At 45.2% G+C, this 19,677-nt stretch overlaps 1 protein-coding gene across 5 annotated transcripts in view; it reads left to right on the forward strand.

Moving 5' to 3' along the window:
* The window catches only part of GPC3 (glypican 3), a 120,075-nt gene that overhangs the window by 36,068 nt on the left and 64,330 nt on the right, over positions 1–19,677 (forward strand). For all 5 annotated transcript variants that reach the window (XR_016471146.1, XM_090150342.1, XM_090150341.1 and 2 more), the window contains exon 3: positions 14,431–15,125. Coding sequence is in view for 4 of the 5 variants with exons in the window: in XM_090150342.1 (XP_090006468.1) it covers positions 14,431–15,125 (695 nt within the window). In the remaining variant the exon portion in view is untranslated. The remainder of the gene's footprint in view (positions 1–14,430; positions 15,126–19,677) is intronic.

Raw genomic sequence — 19,677 nt, forward strand, 5'->3', positions numbered from 1 at the left:
AAAGCCAAGCAAATAGGGTGGGCAATGTCTCAAACCTTTGGTAACACAGAAGAAAGGGAAGAGGAAAGAAAGGAAGAAGCAGTGCAAGGCATGGAGCAGATCTCTGCACAGCAGCAATGATTTCTGGCTGTCTCCCATGCTTGGATCACTGCACCCCACGATCAATGTGTTACTGCAGAGGTCAGGAATTGGAATTTGAGTGTAATGGGCCAATATCCTCTGCTGGAAAACAAGCAGTGATGGATCTGAGCCCTTGTTCTGCACCATGTGGATGTCCCACCTTGCACTTTGTGGCATCGTTTGAAACCCTCCATACTTGATTTTTTAAAATTATTTTGAATCATGATTAGGCAGCTAGGAGTACTGCGAAATGCTAGGTAGTTAGTTTTAATGCTGTTTTATTTGTTAGTAAACCCTTATAGCTGCAACTTTTATCTTTAATACTTGAGCATCAGAAGTGCCTGAGGAGGAAAGCAAGAATCAAGAGATCCAATAAAAACTTTTGATAAACGCTTGCTGTCCTGCACACAGTGGAGGTGTTCTTATCTCCCGTTCTCTGAATGCACTGCACTGGGGCAGCAGTGCCCAAAGCTGGGACGGGGCTGGATGTGCTGACACCAGAGGAATGAGATTGAAATAGCTGCGATGCAGAGCGTGCATCTCCGTCACTGTGCCATTTGCCAGGGACAGCTCTCATTAGAAGTTGACTTTTTATTTTCTCGCAAGTGGGGGGAGAAATTAATGACCACCCTCATTTCTGCTGCTGCCCTGCGGATCTGGAATAACCAGCACCTCCTTCATGTTAGTGCAGCTTTCAAAAACAGTATTTCGAAATGTCAAGTTAATGCGCTCTGGGAACAATGAGATTCAAGGACCCAACGCGAGCATCAAATTGCATCTGCTGCCACAAGGACTTCTGGGATTCTCAGACGCAAACGCATGGGGGAGGTTTTTGGTGTTTTTTTTTTTTTTTTCAGTCTTTCTTCTGAAAGCAAAGTTTCCTTTTTCTCATGCCTGTCCTCGCCACAGAACGCGGACCAAACCTGTCTGAGACGGCAGATTAAAAACGAAACCCTCATGAATGAGCAATGCAGCCTGCATTTTTTATGACAGAGGAAAAGCAAACCCATTTTAAAATGTGCATATTTTCTTTTTAGATAGGGGAAAAAAGCACCTAAATAGGCAGGCTGTGGGTGTCGATAAATATTTATTCCAAAGAAACAATCTCTGAACGGAATGCCTTATGCTTTTAGGCAATTAGAAATCAGCGTTTGTTTTTCAGAGTGGAAGCAGCGTTTTCCAGGAGCTTTTGGAACGTGGCCAGTGCCAACTGAAAAGCTCTGCACGGTGTTTTTTGCCGAGTAATTGCACCAAAAGGACGCTCTGATTTATAGGAGGGGTTGTAATGATCCTGAAATGAAGGGGAGGAGAAAATGGAGCATTAGCCCAAAGGCTGCGTGTGTTATAGAGAAAACATAGAATCACAGAATCATAGAAAGGCCTGGGTTGAAAAGGACTACAGTGATCATCTAGTTTCAACCCCCCTACTGAAAGGCCACAGCCGTGAGCAGAGTGGGGCGGTGAGTTGTACATGAGCAACCAACAAGTCACTTCCTTTCCTTTCCTTCCCACTTCCCGTTCCTGATGTTTTCTTGTTTGCTGTTCATGGGTGCACACACCTTGGTTAAACCTGCTTTGACACCAGCTGTTCTAAATGCATTTGAAAGAGCTATGAGGGATGCATACGCACCAAGGTCATATAAATTAATAATTATCAAAGTGCTCTTACCCTTTTCTGCCTCCAGAAAAGAAGTGAGGAAAACTTTAATCTGCTTTTTCCTCGTTTGAAGTTTCCCATACAGGATTTTGCAGATAATTTCAGGGACCGTTGTTTTGATGGCAGTCAGGAGCTGAGTTGTCTCCCTCATCTCTACATGTGAATGTTCATTTCCAAGTGTGTTTGGGCTTATAATTAGGACGGTGCAAATAGTGTAATCATGAGCTGCTCGGAACCTGTAATTATCAAAACTTGGTGTTTGGAAGATGTATAAATCATGACAGCACTGCTTTCCAGCTGCCAATCAAGAATGGGAATTCAAGCTGCATAAATGCAGAGCGTGTAGGCTGGAAGGTTCTGCTACCATCGTCGCAGAGGTGCTAATGAAGAAAGTGTTCATCCATAACTTCTCGTTAAGTAAGAACTGAACTTACAAAATGTTGGCATCACTGGAATAATTAGGGGTTTTCTATTATTGATGAGCTGGGCTTTATAAGAGAGCTATCTCTAAGAGCCCAGATCGTACAGTAGAATCGAAGAGTCCTTACGGTTGGAAAATACCTCTAAGATCAAGCCCATCTCCAACACACTCCCACCATGGCCATGACATGTCCTTCATTGTCACATCTCTACATGTCTTGACCATCTCCAGGAATGGTGGCCTCACCACCTCCCTGGGCAGCCTGTGCCAGTGCCTCACCACTCTTTTGGGGAAGAAATATTCCCTAATATCCAACCTGAATCTCCCCTGGTACAGCATGAAGTGATCAGCTCTTGTCATGTCACTGCTACCTGTGAGTAGAGGCCAACCCCTCCCTTCGTACCACCTCCTTTCAGGCTGTTGTAGATACTCCCAAGGCTGTGCTGTGTGCCATGGTGACTGGAAAGAGGAGAACCCAATCTGTCCATCACAGTGCCTGAGGCCATGAAGACCTCAGGCAGCCTTGTAAGTCCATTGTAATTTTAAGCCATTTTGATAATGCTCCCCTCAGCTTTAATGTTACACATCCCTGTGTATGTACCTCAATAATTGAAAGGGATATCGGGCAAATTTGATCTGTCTGGCTTTGACTTATGCTGTCCTTATCTTGGCCTTCGTGTCATTAAGAAAAAAATTGGTATTGATCTCAGACTATACCACTACATTGTGCTGCAATTTTTCTTCCTTACTAGTAGAATATAAATCGATAGAAGGCAGCTGCTTGAGACGTGGGCCAGAGATGGTGCTGTCATTTATATATTGTAAATTCAATGATAGCTGATCAAATCAGTGCGTCTACTGTTCCAAACCTGACATGATTGAATTGTCAATAAAAAAGATTTTACAGTAAGGGAAGGAGAGCTGGTGGTGTAAATGCCTGGAAGCCTCACAAAGTTTGATATGAAACGAACCAATAAGGTAGGCTATTACACTATAATTCCAACCACTGAAATATTTGGATACTTGTGTTCTCACTTGGAAATGCAGTTCTCTATGGGGGAAGCCTTTCATTACAGCTTGTTTGAAAAGTAATTACTCGGTGACTGTGAGAAACGGATGGCTTCTTCTGAAATGAAGATAGCTTTTGTATAGGGAAGAGCTAACAGGAGCAGGGTAGGGCTTGTCTGAACAAAACATTCGTAGTTCCAGTGTGTTGGGTGGAAGGTTATTAATGAGTCTACTCAGAAATAAATGGTGCGGCAAGGAGTGTGACTGACAGATTGCTGGGGTGAAGCTCTTCTGTATTGCCTCTGTGAATCAGAATATGGTCCAATTATTTCCTGGACTACCAAAAGAACAGTCTGTGGCAAACTTTCTTCTGAATCTTTTCTTGGGAATTGGGCTGAAAAGTGGCTTTTCTTTTTCCAATTTCTTGGTGTGTGACACTGCTGCCAGGTGGAGTTGGGCATCCCAAGTCTTCTCTCTATGTGCATCGTCCCTCCATCTGAGCTGTGTTCCTCTTTTTCCCTCCTCAGCTGTTATTTGGACCTTGCTGGTGGCTGGCAGCTTCCTGAGGATGCACTAACTCAATGACTTGTGATTGACCACACGCTTAATCTCTTTACTGTGTTGCACCAATTTAACTAAATCCTAAATCCATTAGGTGCTCTCAAATTGCTTTACAAGTGTCCGGAGGAGGTGTTTGCAATAAATCCAGTCTAATTCTCCCTGCAGACAGGGTTTTAAGGCTTCAGTTCTGGGCTATTAGAGGAGCAGTGTGCTGCAGGAGTGGGTTTGCACAGGAATGTGAAGGGTGAGAAGCAGTTCAGCCTTTTTGTTTGCTTTCTGCTGCCTTCCAGTTGATGTTACTGCTTAGTTCAGTTTCTAGATGGAGAGAGCAAGCTGAAGAGTGGAAAAGTGGGCTGAGAAACCCGCTCTGCTTTGGAATGGAAGTGATGTTCTGGTTGTTGAAATGGTTTAAAAAGCACCAAAAAATCTAACAAACTTACCAATACTTTGTTTTACTCCCCCCACTCTCTTTTACCTTCTCAAAGTTAGTGAAATGAGCCTTTCTCCGTCTGACTCCTGCATGGGTGCAGCAGCAGGAGCACCCAGAGCTGGGCTGAGAGGCCTTGGCAAGAGCTGTAAGGCAGCAAATTGCACCCACTTCAAGTACAGTTATCACAAGGCTGGATATTTAAGCCAGACCTTTTAAAAATAAAAAAAATAAATTGTATTTGCAATGGAGGAAGAGTGTGTGCAGTCAAATCCACCTCAAAGTACCTTCTGAAATGCTCACCTTCTGCAGTGTCACTGACACCTGTATTTATTCGATCTATGATTTTGATTTTGCTCTGCTTAGAGCTACAGATACACCTCTCTGCTCGGGGTGTTTGCATGGGGTCAAAGCGGAGCAGAGGCCTGTTGCTGTTGGTGTGCACACGAGGGATCTTCAGCTTTTAGTGACAGTTGTTCACGTTAGCTGAAGCTTGTAAGTCCCAGTGAGATGCTGGTAACGTTCTGCTTTAGCAGGGGTTAAAGATGAGGAGCAAAACATGAGTGTTCTTCATGAGGGTAGGAAAGATGAATTTGCAGAATGTTTTGCTGTCTCATTTCAGCACAAGCATGTGGTTTTCGGTTCCCATAACCTCAGGGCATTATGAAATCGTGATTAAAGTCCTGAGAACAATGTGATCAGCATTAAAATTGGCAATTTTGAAAAACGATACGTTGTGAGGTTTCGCTTAATTTGCCTTTCTTGTCTCCCAGCACTGCGGGTCACATTTTCAAGCTTTTTCCCACAGCGGAGAGAACCCAGTTTGTTTTGGTTTTAAATTCTCAACAGAAATCCTACGTTATCCCCTCTGCAAATCTGTTACAACAGATTCTGCAAGCAGTGAGAGCAGTTCCAGCACCTGGCAATAGGCTCAGCTTCTATTGAAGGCGAAGTTTTCCTGCAGGTCTCAGTTGCTGGAGTGAGGATTGCTCTGGTTTTAATCCTGCCCATATTTCCATACTCATAAGACGACACAGTATGGAAACGTGTGCCATGAAAAGAGTAGATTTGCTTGGTAAGGGCCTGTTTAGTATGTATCTCCATTTGAACTTTTTAGGGAGAAAATAGCAGGGGGGTTGAAACTGGATGATTATTATGGTCCTTTTCAACCCAGGCAACCCATATACAAACTGGGCAGTAAGGAAACAATGCTCTTTGATGGGAAATCAGGAACATAGCAGCTAACTCTGGGCAGCAGATGTCAGTGGCATTAGTAGCTTTGAATGTTGCTACCTGTGTTATTTCATTACTTTTGTACTCTCTTTACCTGGACAGTTGTTTTTTCATATCCAACTAAAGAATAAATCACTGTGCAGACTTCATGGAGGCTGCACGCAGAACAGAGCAGCTCAGCAGGGCACGGGAGATGCATCTGGGTGCCTGGAATACAGAGGTTCTTTGGTTTGGTTTGTGTCTAAGTGCTCTTTGTTTAACTGATAGCTGCTCACTTTGTTTAACCGATAACACATGTTGTGCTGTTACTGGTCTTGACCTTTTCCAGTTAAACTGGCTTAAAGTGGAAGTGTTTATGGGGAGGCTCTGCAGTCCTGGCGTCCGTGGGCTCTTTGTCTGACCCAAGGGGGGACTCAGTGTCTGCCAGGAGTTTGCACAGAGCTGCATGTTTGCAAACTTCAATGGCTTTTGCTCCAGAAGACTTTTAACATCCCCCCCCACTGCCGCCCCGAGCAGGAGCTTTTTCCATTGCTAGTTTTATTTTTGTCACTGGGGTTTTATTGCAGTTTCAGATATCTCGTGTATATAAAATGACATCCAGTTGGCAGCAGGAGAAAGGGAGAGAGGCTTTTCAGCACAAACTCTGACTTAGCGAGCACAGAAGGATGATATTTCCTTCTATCAGGATACACTTTCCTGTTTTAAGAATGGGATGCAGTTTGCACTGAGGATGCTTGCTCCTCTTCATGGCAAGAGCCAGACTGGTTCCTACGCTGGTCCCAAGCATGCAGATCTTTCAGTCGAGAGCTTTTACCTCGAGGTAATGAAGCTGTATGGATGTGGGCATGGCTCAAGGCTGCCAGGCTTTAATTTCTCCTTCCTTCCCCCCACCTCTTCCATATTGCTGCTGCGGGAGGCTCTGCAGCAGTGGATGCTGATGGGAAGATGCGAGCTTCCCTCTCTCAGTGCCAGCAGAGGAGCAGCAGCAAACAATCAGCTCTGATAGCAGAAAATGGGCCGGCTGCGCTCCTTCTCCAGGGGCTGCAACAACTCCCATTACTCTGTTATCAAGAAGGATCTGTCTCTGACATGCCTGAGCCGGTCGGTTAAGTGCAGACCTCACAGGAAATGAATCTTTTTGATTCTTGACAAGAAGACAAGAAGAAGAACTTTTTGAGGGAAAATGTTTTTCCTGGCAAGCACAGGTGGGCTTGGGGCAGGGATTGGGTCAGGAATCTCTGAATTTGACCCTAAGCTTCATTCCCTTGAATGTTCTCCTCTCCATGAATATAAAATATAAATACAATCAGGTCCTGAATTGTACATCTGCTGTTGTTCCTCCTAGAGATGCCAATTCTTTCATCTGGAAGTGAGGAGAAGCTTAGAAAAAGAAATCTGCCCTTTTATTTGGTGGTGAATGTACAGGGAAGTGTGCAAGCACCTACCACTGACACGTTAAACACCCTAACCCTATTCCTATTTGGCCAGGTCGTGGTGCAGTGTGTCTTTGAAATGACCCTCATGGGCTCATGCCCTCCCTGTCCAGCAATAAACTCATTCCCAGGACTAATGGTAAAATTCTGCAAGGTGTGAAATTCCTGGCTTGAATAGATTTACAGTAAGTTAATAGGTTTTGCAGCATATCTCTTGCAACCTATTTGTGGAAGCATCGTTTTAACATGCAGAGTAATTGAAAACATTGTCAGGTGATGGGATTTATTATCCTCTCCAGCCTCTTTTTCATGCCTAGGAAAGGCTCCATAATAAACACAGCGCTGGCAGTAAGGAAATATCTTGTGTGGAGGTGTTCAGAGGGGAAGTGACTGGTAATTTTTCTTCAGAAGAACAGATTCCATAGTTAGAAGTGTATGCTTAGCAAACACTACCAAGGGGTCGTTTCCTAGGGTTGGGAACCTCTTTTCTCACCTCACCTGCTGCCCACAGTCACAACTCGTGCTGGTAGGTGCCACTGTGCTCTTAGCACAGCGCTGGTGTCCGTCTGTGCAGGATGTGTGCCTTCAGGAGGCACTGAGCTGCAGAACACACGTGTCTGAACATAGCAGTGCTGGGGATGAATATTTAATGGGGTCAGACAATGTGTTCTGTGTTGTTTCCATGCGCAGCCCTTGAAATATGCAGTCTTTACTCTGAGAGGTTTATGCTGGAAGCATCCTTTGGAGAAAGTGTTTACTTTTTACAAGCGTTATTTGTCCTTGCTACTTTTGTTATCATTATTTATAAATCAAAACTTATATTGATCTGGGGATTATGCGCTAAACCACGTCTGAGAGCGGTTGCTCTATTACTGAGCAAACCAGCTGCCATCTAACTTTTGGTAAATTTATCGATCCATGTTCTTTGTGTTTCTCTTTAGAAAAAGAACAAGCTGAATTTTAATTTACTAGGAAGGCAGCTGAGCACGTGGCCCCTTCTTCAGCGAGGGATTTACACCCGCGAGGAACTTTGGAGAGATGAATAGTGCTGTTACCTTGCAGGGGATTATTCATGTTCTTGGAGGAAAGTCTGTCCGGAGCGGGCGGTGCGGCCTCGGATCGATTTCTGGCATCAGTGTTTGAGTTGCCTTCTTGAAAGCCAAATTCTAATCCTGCACTCCAGTTACCATGAGAAGGAGTAAGGAGATGATAAAACATTTCCTTTTGGGAAAGGAGCGTTAATCAAATTGGGTCTCAATCGTGGGTCCTGCCCATGCATCACTTAAAAATGAGTGAATAAAAAATTTCGTGTGGGAGATTGACTCAAGTTAATTCAGAGGTAGAGTCCAGTTTTTGGAAAGGGCCAAGTCTGGGAGCTGGGGCCTTGAGCTGGGGATGGTGCCTGGGGTTGGTGTGTCTGGGACACGTTGGGAGCAATAGCTCTTGGGCTCTTGAAACGGTCCACAACTCTCATCTCCATGCGGGAAATCCCCATCCTCCTAAGATGTCTTTAGACAAAATCAACCTGACATCACGAAATTGCTTTTGAGAGCTTTATCAGTGCTCTGTCTTGGGAAGAGCTGCTCTTTAGGGGAAGAAAATTACACCGATATTCGTTGCGTTTAACTCTGTTGCTGAGCAAATGTCTTTCCTGAGTTCTGAGAGCACAGGTAGGAAGCAAAACCAGAAATAAAGGGTTTGAGGCTGAAGTGCTTTAAAAACAGCCAACAGGTACCCTTAAAGACGTGCGAGCCCTTCATGTTACTATAGGGATCAAGAACTGATTTTCTACCATTTGCTTTTCATCAGACAGTTGAGATAACTTTAAAGAGAATTTGACCAGGAGAGATTAGAAAGGAAGGAATTTGCTTCTTAAATAAATAGTCTGCTCTCCATTGTTGGAGACTTAACGGGCCGATAAAAGCCTTCTGAAATGAAAGGGAGCCTGGAAAACCCGCCTCAGATCTGCCTTGCTCTGAAGTGAAGGAGACCAATGCACTTCCACAAGTCTTTTCTTCAGATTTTTCCAAGTCAACTTAACCCAGTGACTTGACTTATCTTCATTTATTCTGATGAATAAAAGAATTTGTTAGTTGGGCAATGTTGGAAATAGCTTATACATCTTAGTTTAAGATAAATGGAGGGAGTGCACATATTGGTGTCCTGTGTTTTAGGAAGAGCTGGCTGCCAAATACTTGCCTTGTAAATTTGACAGGGAATTTATAGAATCACTTGTCCTCTGTTTCAAACACATTTCATCCATTTAAGAGGCAAGCTTCATATTTGCTGTCATTATAACACCATTATTTTGGATGTTGGGGCCTCCAATTAGTAGAAGTGTGGCTGGGGGCTGACCAAGAGCTGGTTTCTGGGGCACTTTACTTTTATTTTTTCCCACTGGTGGGTGGAGATTGTCATTTTTGCAACAAAATGGAGAGAGAACAGTGATGTGAATTGGAGTGTAAATATTTGTGGTAGTAACAGTGAAGGTGAGAGTTCCCCAGTGATGTGACATTAGTTCTGAGCACATTATTGATATAATTACAACCTAACAAAAGCTTGGTGCTTTCAGTGATTTGTTTTGTCCTCTTGGATTGGTTTAATTAACTTCTTCCCTTCAGAGGGAAAGAGGAAGATATGAAATATTGGTAGTGTGCATATTTCTGTGAAAGAGAAATGTTCCTCCCTGACCTTGAGCCCTGCCAGCTCTGTGCTCCCACTGCCCTCTGCACAGGTGGATGGTGCAGATTAACATCATCTCAAAACAAGAGTCTCCAAATAGAATCATAGAGTCCTTAAGGTTGGAAAAGTCATCTAAGATCATCCAGTCCAACCCCAACTCACCAGGCCTATCCTGCCATCCATCCACTGCCCCTAAACAAAAGAACCACTTTCTTGCAGCAGAAGCCCCACACATCCCTCTCTGCCTTTCCTTCTTGTGCTTCCTCAGCTTCAGCTGAGCCTGCCCTTATTCCCCCCGCTCCCTTTCGCTTTGATAAAGAATCATGTTCATCCTCCCCTCGTGCCAGCCTTGACTGTTTGCATTTTTAACTTTGTCTTTATTAAATTTTCACGAATCTTTTTAAGCATTCGCACATCTGTCAAGGCACAAAGCAGAATATTACTTGATGCTCCGAAAAACAAATTATACAATAGATGTGCAACCCATATTTAATCAACAGCACCGCAGACGCGTGGTAAGCACAAAGCTCCTGGAAAGACTTCTCCTTTGAGCAGTTATTTGTTGAGTGGTCTTTCCTGGGAGTTCTTCTTGGGAAGCCCACGTGGAGAGTGGCACCTCGGAGCCCTGACGTTAAGGGGTTTGTGTGCAGGGTATAAATAATAAACGGGTGAGCCGCGGTGTGACTAATTGCTCTGCAGTCGGACAGCTACCTAGAGTGTAATGGGAGCGTGTTCTCGAGGCATTTGGTGTGGGTCTAATGAGGAGTTAGCATAGAGTATTTTTATGAAAAACTTCAGGGAGTGCGTTTCCAAATGCCAGGGCACTAAATAAGCTGAACGATTAAAATAAATGGGTTTTGAGCCTGGCATTTTGATGGGCGCAGATAATTAGGAGAAGATGCTCTCTGATGAGCAGAATGGTACGGCTTTGGCTGGTGAGCAGCTCTGCCTTTGGAAACCTCTACCTCGGATCCCGTGGAAGGGCATGGGAGAGAGGAGCCCCCTCTGATCTGGAGAATGGACACAGACCTCTCTTCTTTGCTCTAATGGTGATGGAGCAAAGGGAGAAAATGTGAGCCCTGATGGCTTAAAAGTGGGAAGACAGAATAATTGAACTGTTTTAATTTCTATTACAAATGCTTTGAAGCTAATCTCATAATCCCTGGGAGCTCGAGTCCGTAAATTTTATCATGACACTATTGCAAAAGTAATCCAAAAGGCTGTCTCATATTCGAGGGGTGAAAAACCCATTTCCTAAGCTCCAAATGTGTTCAGAGAAACAAACCTTGTAAGAGCAGCAGTGGCACCATCTGATGGGCTATGCAGTGCTACAGACAAAAGTAATTATGCTGCCTAGAAGAGCTTTTGTCTCCAGATAATGTTGTTAAAAACTTGCACAGTAGTGTATATCATAAAGGAACAAATCTGGAGTCTGCTCTTATTGCTGCCAGGGGAAAAACTCTTGGGTTTTGTTTCCTTTCTGCTCAATATACTGCGAACCTTTTCCAAGTTTGTAAATAAATATTACCTGCTGTTTGAAAAATGACTCACAGTTCGTCTCACCAGCAGTGCCTGTGGCAGCCAGGCCATTATTGCAAACAGTTGTTTCTCTCTTGGTGAGCTCCTTTGTGTGTCTTTCAGGAATACAGGCTGCTGCCACGAGGTATTAAAGAAGTATTTCCCTCTCCAGACCTCACTCACACATGGATGCCTATGGCTGCTTTCTCAGTTTCCCAGCAGTACCACAGCAATTGCCATGTCAGAAAACGTCTTGGCAAACTTGCAAAAAAGCAAAACTTGGGGGATTTTCTTGATGAATATTGGAATTTCCATCTGTAAATGCTAAAGTGTGTGGTATGGCTTCTTGTGGCTGAGCATTTATTTTAAACATATGGGACTCTTGACTATTTGAAACCCTGGACCTGAAGGTAGGAACTTCACCTGATTGAGGAATTCATTAGGAACTTATGAATTCACATGCCACAAGATCCTGGTGGAGATGGCACCTGCCCATATGTGCCAATGTAATGGTGACACAGCATCATTCTTCCTTCTTGACCATTGCAATTCACCCCCAGATGCTTGAGGGGAGTCCTGCTGAAACAATAATAAGAGCCTACACTTTTCAGTTGTTGCCTGATAAATGTGCTCTGGAGTGAAGGTTTCACTGTTTCATGCATCCTTTGTGAGCCCTAATAAACCACCCTTTCCAGAGCTCGTCACCAGATCTACAGCACAGCTATGGAGCTTTGCAGCTGGTGGTGCTCTGCCTCACGTCCTGCACCACTTCCCTTGGTTTCACCTGGCAATGAGCAGCTAGAATAATTAGGTTTGAAAAGACCTCCAAGGTCACCTAATCCAACCATCCATCTACCACCAACATTGCCTGCTGACCACATCCCTCAGTGCCACATCCCCACTGTTCTGGAAAACCTCCAGGGACGGTGATTCCTTGGGCAGCCTGTGCCAGTGCCCCATCACTCTTTCAGCGAAGAAATTGTTCCCACCATCCAACCTGCACCTCTCTTGATGCAGCTTGAGGCCATTCCCTCCCACCCTGGGGCAGAGCAGTGTGGTTGAGCTCTGTCGTGTATGCACAGCTACAGTGATGGAGGCAGTAGCACGTGAACCCTGTGCTGTCACGCGTGCTGGAAATGGGTGCAAGTCTGCCAATGCGCCCCATCACTGCTGTCAGGATATTTGCTCTGCTTCAGCAAGAGCTGAGGACCAGCTTCTTTAAATGGCAGGGTTTGAAAATATCCTTGAAATGAAAAAAGAAAGAAAAAGAAATAAAAGCCTGAATTGTCCCCCAGCAGTCAGGACTGCAGGAGTGCCGTGCTATGAGTTTTTCCCAGTAGCAAAGCCCTGAGCACAGGGGCTGACCCACACACTTCCCGTGCTTTGAAGCGCTCACAGCACGGCCCTGGGTTGTCCCTGGGTTTTAGTGCTCTTGTAGCAACCGCCAGGGGATTTGGGCGTGAGATATTTTGGATCTGGGAGACTTTTTGTTTGGTTTTTTTTTTTTTTTGGACCAAGTTTTATTATTTCTCACATCTATTAGCAGGGCAGCAGGAGGCTCCGTGTGCCTTTGTTGTGCCTGTTGCGCTCTCTAATGGGTATATGCAAAGGCTCCGAGGCGCACGAAATAGGCACTCTCAGGCAGCTTGATGAGGAAAACGATGTGCGTGTCACGACCCTTGAAGCAGTGGGACTGTGTGTGCGTGCTGCTCTGATGCACACTGCTCTCAGTTCCTTTCTGCAGCATTTCTCGCCGTAGGAGCCTTGCATTGGAGCCTGGAATATTTTTTCTAATCAGCGAAGGGTCTCTCGGCTCTGATGGTAACTTGCAAAGCACAGAGGAGCGAGGAGAGGGAAGAGGGGGTGACTTTTTATAAGGGAACTCACAGAGAGAAGGTTAAAGTCGAGCCGTGAGCACAGCATGAGAATCCTGGCACTGTTAAAAACGCTGCCCCAAAAAGTGCTTTGTGTTCTTTGTTCAGGCAAAAGCTATTCTGGTGCTCTTGAGGATAAAGGAGAAAAAAAGTTTCATAATCCCTGTGTCCTATTTAAAGGACCTTTTTTTTTTTTTTTTTTTTTTTTTCCCTTTAAAACTTTCTATAGCGAAGCAGCCAGAATCTGCTTTCCTACTGCTGCTTTTGGTGGGGTTGCTGGCACCAGGCGGGTGGAAATGTGGTTTGAATGGTTGTGTTTGGTCATTTCTGTTCCAATCGGTGCTCACAGCATAGCTTTCTGCATGCTGGTATGGGAGACAGCAGGGAGCATCAGGTCCCTGTGTGCATGGTTTGTGCTTGGGGGAAGCATGGAGTCCTGGGGGTGGTCTGGGAGCTGCTGGGGACCCAGCACTGCCTGTGGCTGCGCTGATCCTGGATCCCTGTGTGGAGGAGTCAGACCGTGCATGGCTGTATCTCTGACTTAACAAAGAGAAAAAAAATGGAACTTATGGCTTTAAAAATTAAACACGCCCTTTAATTATTGAACATGGATAATTTCCATGCAAATCGAGCCTGGGTGCACTGGGTGCAGGTTTCCACAGTGACACAGCTGAGAGCAGCTACATCATGGGGTGTCAGCGACCCATAGACTTGGAGGCTCAGCATCGCTATGGGCCACGATGCTGCTGTGTCCAGGGTGGATAAAATGTGGATTCAGGAGAGCTAAGGAGCTGCAGAGGCCTTTCAGGTGGCATAAGGGTGTGTGGTGCTACCAGTTGGGTCTGAATCTCCTCTGTGATTAAACTCCTACATGTTTTACTTCTCATAATGGAATGTCAGCGTTTACTGTTCCCCGATTTTGAACACTGTGTAGATTGTCAAACATTTATCTCTGTCTTAAATTGTCTGAAGATAGAATTCCTGTTAATTTCAAATCAATATGGAAGAGGGAGAGAGTGAAATTGCAGTCTAGCCCTTTTCTTGGATCAATATTTTCTTTAAAAACTGAAATGTTAACTAGATCCTTGTTTTTGCAATTTTGAAAAGCAGTTCATGCTTAAAGGATGTGGGTGTTCACCTGGAAATTGTAGGATCACAGAATCGTTAAGGCTGGAAAAGACCTCCAAGATCCCCAAGTCCAACCCAACCCCCACCATGCCCATCACCACATCCCTCAGTGCCACATCCCCATGATTCTGGAGCACCTCCAGGGCACCACTCCCTGTGCAGCTGTGTCTGTACAGCACCACTCTTTCTGAGAATAAATGTTTCCTAATGTCCGAATGGCTGAAGATGATCAGTATTGCAGCAGGCATGGCTGACCCACACTGGTCAGAATGGGAGCAGCCCCTGCAGCTGTGATAGGACCTGAAGTTATCCTCCCTGTTTCTGAGCTCATCTCCTAATCACCCGTTTTGTTTTGTTTTCTTTTGCAGAAGCCTTTGAGATCGTAGTGAGGCACGCAAGGAACTTCACCAACAGCATGTTTAGGAACCACTACAAGAGCATGGGGCCCAGAGCTCTTAAGTTTGTTGGAGAACTTTTCACGGATGTCTCGCTGTACATACTGGGCTCTGACATCAGGGTTAATGACATGATAAATGAATTTTTTGATAGTTTATTTCCTTTGGTCTACTCCCACTTGATCAATCCTGGCTTCCCGGATCCCTCGGTGGAAATGACTGAATGCCTGCGTGCAGCCAGGAGAGACCTCAAGGCCTTTGGTAACTACCCGAAGACGATGATGACGCAGGTGTCCAAGTCACTGCAGGCCACGCGGGTCTTTCTGCAAGCACTCAACCTGGGAATCGAGGTGATAAACACCACCGACCACCTGAAGCTCAGCAAGGAGTGCGGGCGGGCGCTGCTCAAGATGTGGTACTGCTCACACTGCCAGGGGCTGCTCCTGGCCAAGCCCTGTGCTGGGTACTGCGGTGCAGTGATGTACGGGTGCCTGGCGGGGGTTGGTGAGATCGACCGTCACTGGAGAGATTACATCAGCTCCTTGGAGGGGTTGACCAAGGGCATGCGTGGTGTCTATGACATGGAGCATGTCCTCTTGAACCTCTTCTCCCTGGTGCGGGATGCGATCATCTACGTGCAGAAGAATGGAGGAAAGCTCTCAGCAGCTGTGAGTTGGTTTTCTGTGCTCCTGGCTGCAGCAGGGCTTGGTTGCGTACTGAAAACAAGCTACCCCTTTCCTACAGCCAACAGTTCCTAAGGGCTCAGATTTCCAGCTCCTTTCTCCTTTCATCTCAATTCTCTGTTTTAAAACTTTTTCAGAGCACTTGAAACTGGTGTCTGGGGGAACTGGGCATCAGAATCACAGAATGAGTAAGATTGGAAAGGTCAGCTGTGGGGAAGCTATTAGGTCAGGGCTTGAACTGGTGATTGAGCACCTGGTGAAGAAGAGTGATTGGCTCAGGGAGCACAGGCAAAGTGTTTGCACCTGTGCTCCTTATCTGAGTGGAAGGGGTGGACCCAGGCTTTAGAGCCCTGGACTCAGATAAGGGCTGGTTACTGAAGGGAGCATGTCTTTTGGACCTGGATTGCTTCTTGAGGAGGAGTGCTGCATGATTAGAAAGCCCATTCACCGGTTTGGGTGAGTTTAGCTCTTTCTGTATGTGACGTTGCTCAGAACTGAAAGTCTGGATTTGTCCTGGCATCACCTTGTAGGTGGGATGGGAGATCAGGACCTGAGATGTTTTGGTGTCTTTTTTTCTTATTGGGTGCTTTGCCTACTTTGAGTAGTTTTTAGAGGGCATGCTTTTCAGCTGTCCCTTGGCTCCCTGGTGCTCCAGGGACTGTGCTGAAAACTAATAGGGGAAAAAAAACCACCCTCGCTCATTCAAGTAAGAACTTGTGTCTCTTTTCTTGAGCGTATAATGCAGCAGGATTCAGAGTTGCATTGCCTGGTGTGGCTTTGTCTCAGCATGTTGAGCATCCTGGGAGATAGATGGAGACCATCTATAGTTCAAGGTTTGTGGGCTGGGGTAGGAAAGAAAACTGTTTCTTCCTCTTTTATCACTACTAAAATGTACCTCCAAGTAGATGCCAAGCATAGGCATATACTTAAAATCAGAATGAATAAGGTTGGAGAACTCCTCTCAGCTCATCTAATCCAACCATCAACCCATCGCTACTGTGCCCACCAACCATGTTTCTCATCTGTGCTTTCTGATGTACTCAAGGAGCTCTAGTTTTCCTCATTTGGGTGACTCATTCTAGTTACGGATTGTGTTTAATCCCAGGGTTGAGACATTTTAGGAGAGATCTGATGTTTTAAAAACATGCTGTGTGAATTTCTGAACCACCTGAGAAACTGAGGCTTGCTTGTTCAGGAAAGCGGCTGCTCTGATTGAACACCAAGGACAAATGGAACGTGGTAACGTCATGTTTGTTTTGCAGAGGAGGCTTTCTTGAGACACAGTTGATTGATCTGTGCAGGTAGTGTGGAGCTGGGGATGGGGGCAAAGGTGTTATGCTTTGCTTAAAGCCAGCGATGATTAAAATCTATCATGTTTTCCTGTTAGCTGCTTGTTCCTGTCATTCTTGGCTGCTGTTTACAAAAGATCTGTGTTTATGTAGGTCATTGTAGTACTTGCACTGTAAGTAACTCTTATCTTTTTGGGGCTTTGGAAATGTATCAGATTATGGATTTTGAGCTCTGTGGCATTCAGCCAGCAGCTCTCTTCTCTGCTGTTTTCTGTGCCACTTCTGCTTGGTGGTTACCTGGGATGTATCACCACGTTATTTCACAGCCCATAGATGTGTGGTGGCACCCGGGTGGTTTCACAAGGACCAGATCTCCGGGAGGTTGCGTTGCACTCATGTATGTTTGCACCAGTAGTTTGTGTTGCTATGTGATCCTAGAGTGATTCCAGTGTTTCCTCTATTGTACTTCTATTGGCACAATGTTAAAGCATGCATTTTTTGGCAGGGCCGTCACTTATGTTGCCAAACATTGAGACCTTGATCTGTCTGCTGAGAATGTGTTTGTGGGAGGATAAGTACACAGTGCACTGCTAAAGTCACTGCAAGCCATGGCAGTAGAGCCATTATTTGCCCATCCTTTGCCAAACGAGTACATAAACTGACTGACTTTAAGATTTATAAAAAAAAACCCCAAACCACAAAGTCACTGAGCATTGGCAAACCATTCATTACTTTCATATATGATATAGCAGTTTGAATTCATTAGTCCCATCTATAGTTAAGTACTTAAACATAGCTCCTCTTGATTATTTAATACTTGTGTGATTCTTTTATCTGCTCTAGAGATGTTTCTGAGTTATAGCAGGGCAGAGGAAAATTTTCAAGGCAAGCAAGCCAAGTGCTTAGCAATTGTCACTTAAAGAGAATGGTCACTGGGGTTTTTAAATCCTCGAGTACTGCCGTTGCTCAGCTAAAACTCTTGTGTCAACCAGAGCCCAGAGTGACTTCTTACAATTGAGCTATGAGCTGCTCAGAGAGGAACGGGGCAGTGATGGAGGAGCTGGCAGTTATAACACAGCTCAGTTGGGATTTGGGGCATACATCTCTGCCCTTAAGTGATAGAATGCAATCTCTTGTAGCTGTGCTGGAATGAAAGTTTCTCTATGAAACTTATTGGCACATATTGAGTTTCAAACAATATACCTGGAAGCAAACAGTTGTATTTACTGTTATCCTGTAAATATGATTGGCTTTAGACACCACTGTCATATCAAAGCCTAAAATGCCACAGGAGTTTTCTCTGGAAACATGTGGCTTTGCTATTGTGCTGGCTTTTTGTCTCAGCCCACTTTACTTCTGACCTTGGCATGAAAGTTTCTGTAGGCAAAGTTCAATCGCCGTATGTTATGAAGCATAAGGACAGGTTATTTGTCATGAAAATCCTCTGGAATTATGGGAAACTTATATTCCATCCCTTTATTGGGATGATAGCCTGAACGTAAACACTGCCACCCTTGTCTGTCTTTTGGGCTTTTGCTATGGTTCTTATTGCACTACTTCTTCCCACCGTTTTGGGTCCGTATTGGAAATGTGCCTGGGTGCTTCCCTCTCTTGTTATTTTAACCATGAATGTAGTTATCACTGTCAGCCTGTGCTTCCTACCACAAGCAAGGATAATCCAACGCAGCATGAATAAACTTCATGAAATATCCAGCCGCCATGCCTCTTGGATTTGGGGCTTTCTCTCTTGTAGGAACTACATCAGAGACAGTAGGTCTGGGAGTCACACAGCTGGCATCCTCCGAGCTCCCCTCCCAGAAGTCAGCACTGCAATTTTATTTTGTAAGGTTGCAGAGTTGAGGTGAAGATTATTGACTCAGCACAGACGGAGAGTCGTCTATGTCAATATTTTTCCCCAGTGTTTTTTTTCCTTCCTGTAACTCACTGGGGTTTTGAACCCATCATAGCAGACTGAGCAAGAAGCAGTTTGTAGCCTGGAGAGACTCATGTGGAAATAGGTGGGTGGCTGGGGGTGAGGCTCCAGCCATCTCCTCCACCCAGAGTGGGGGATGCTCTGCAGGTGTAAGTCATCAGAGAAAAGGATTTGGATTTCAGCTTTGCTATCTGTATTGCACTGTACATCTGGGAGCTTTGCCTGCTGGTGTAATTGAGGTTGGACATGAACATAATGTGGAGCTGGTGTTTGTAGCACAACCAAATCTAGGAATGGGAACAGGCTGCAAAGGCACATGAGATCTTTCTGGTTAGTTCTACAAGCTCATAGCAAGTGATGTAAAACACTAACAAACCCACCACTCAAAAACATATCAGATCTGCATCTCTGGGTGTAAAAGTACTCAGTACAGCTGATACTGCTGAGTTTCTTCTGCTCCCCTCACAGCCAACAGCTCTGTCTGCAGCACCTGTCCATGCACAGGAGTGAAGTTCAAGGATATGTAAGTAAAGGAGCTTTTGGCAGGGATGGAAACGCCTGGTCTCCATACCCAGTTACTCAATTCCCAGTGGGGTGGGTGCAGTGTGTGCTGCTCTTAAGGCAGTTGACTGGGGGCTGCACTGCCCGGATGACAGCAGGGAGCCTTGCCATGTTTTCCTATCTGCTAATGGATTTCTTTCTGTGCTGGGGCTGGGGAGAGGCTTCAGAGGGAAGCTTTGAAATGACAGCGTGGTTTGCAGAATCGTTCCCTTTGAGATGCTCAGATGGGTTTCTTTGTACTTTTAATGTGGCACAGCTATGGGATAGGCAGCTGGGTGCACTGCCTCTGCGTTTTCAGTTTCATTATTGGAAAAGTTTAATCCTCTGGCTGCTCTCCTAATGCTGGTGGCCAGCTCCCTTTTTTTGCTTAAAGCTAAATACAGTGAGGCTTGGATTTCAGTAAGCTCAGAGCTGCTCAGCTATCCCAAGGTGCATTCATTGCTTACTTTTGTTACCCAACTTGTGATACGCAGTGTGATGTGCCTGATAAGGGGTAAGCAGGTGTCTGTTCTGCTGCAGGGTGGAAATGAATCCAACCACCAAGGATGGTATCAGCAAGAGGATCCTCTGAAAATTCCTTGGGTGTATTACGCTGAGGAGATTCAGATAGTGGAGATTTCCTGATAGCTGGGGCAGAGTACAGCAAAGCCTTGAACAGATTTGGATCTGTACATCCCCATGTTGCTGGTGGCTTGGCTGGTGCTAAATGAGTAATGGCAAGAATTGAGTTATGAGTCTGTATCCTGCTCATGGG

This window comes from Phasianus colchicus, chromosome 14, assembly GCF_987193195.1.
Source record: "Phasianus colchicus chromosome 14, bPhaCol1.hap1.1, whole genome shotgun sequence".
Lineage (NCBI taxonomy): Eukaryota > Metazoa > Chordata > Aves > Galliformes > Phasianidae > Phasianus > Phasianus colchicus.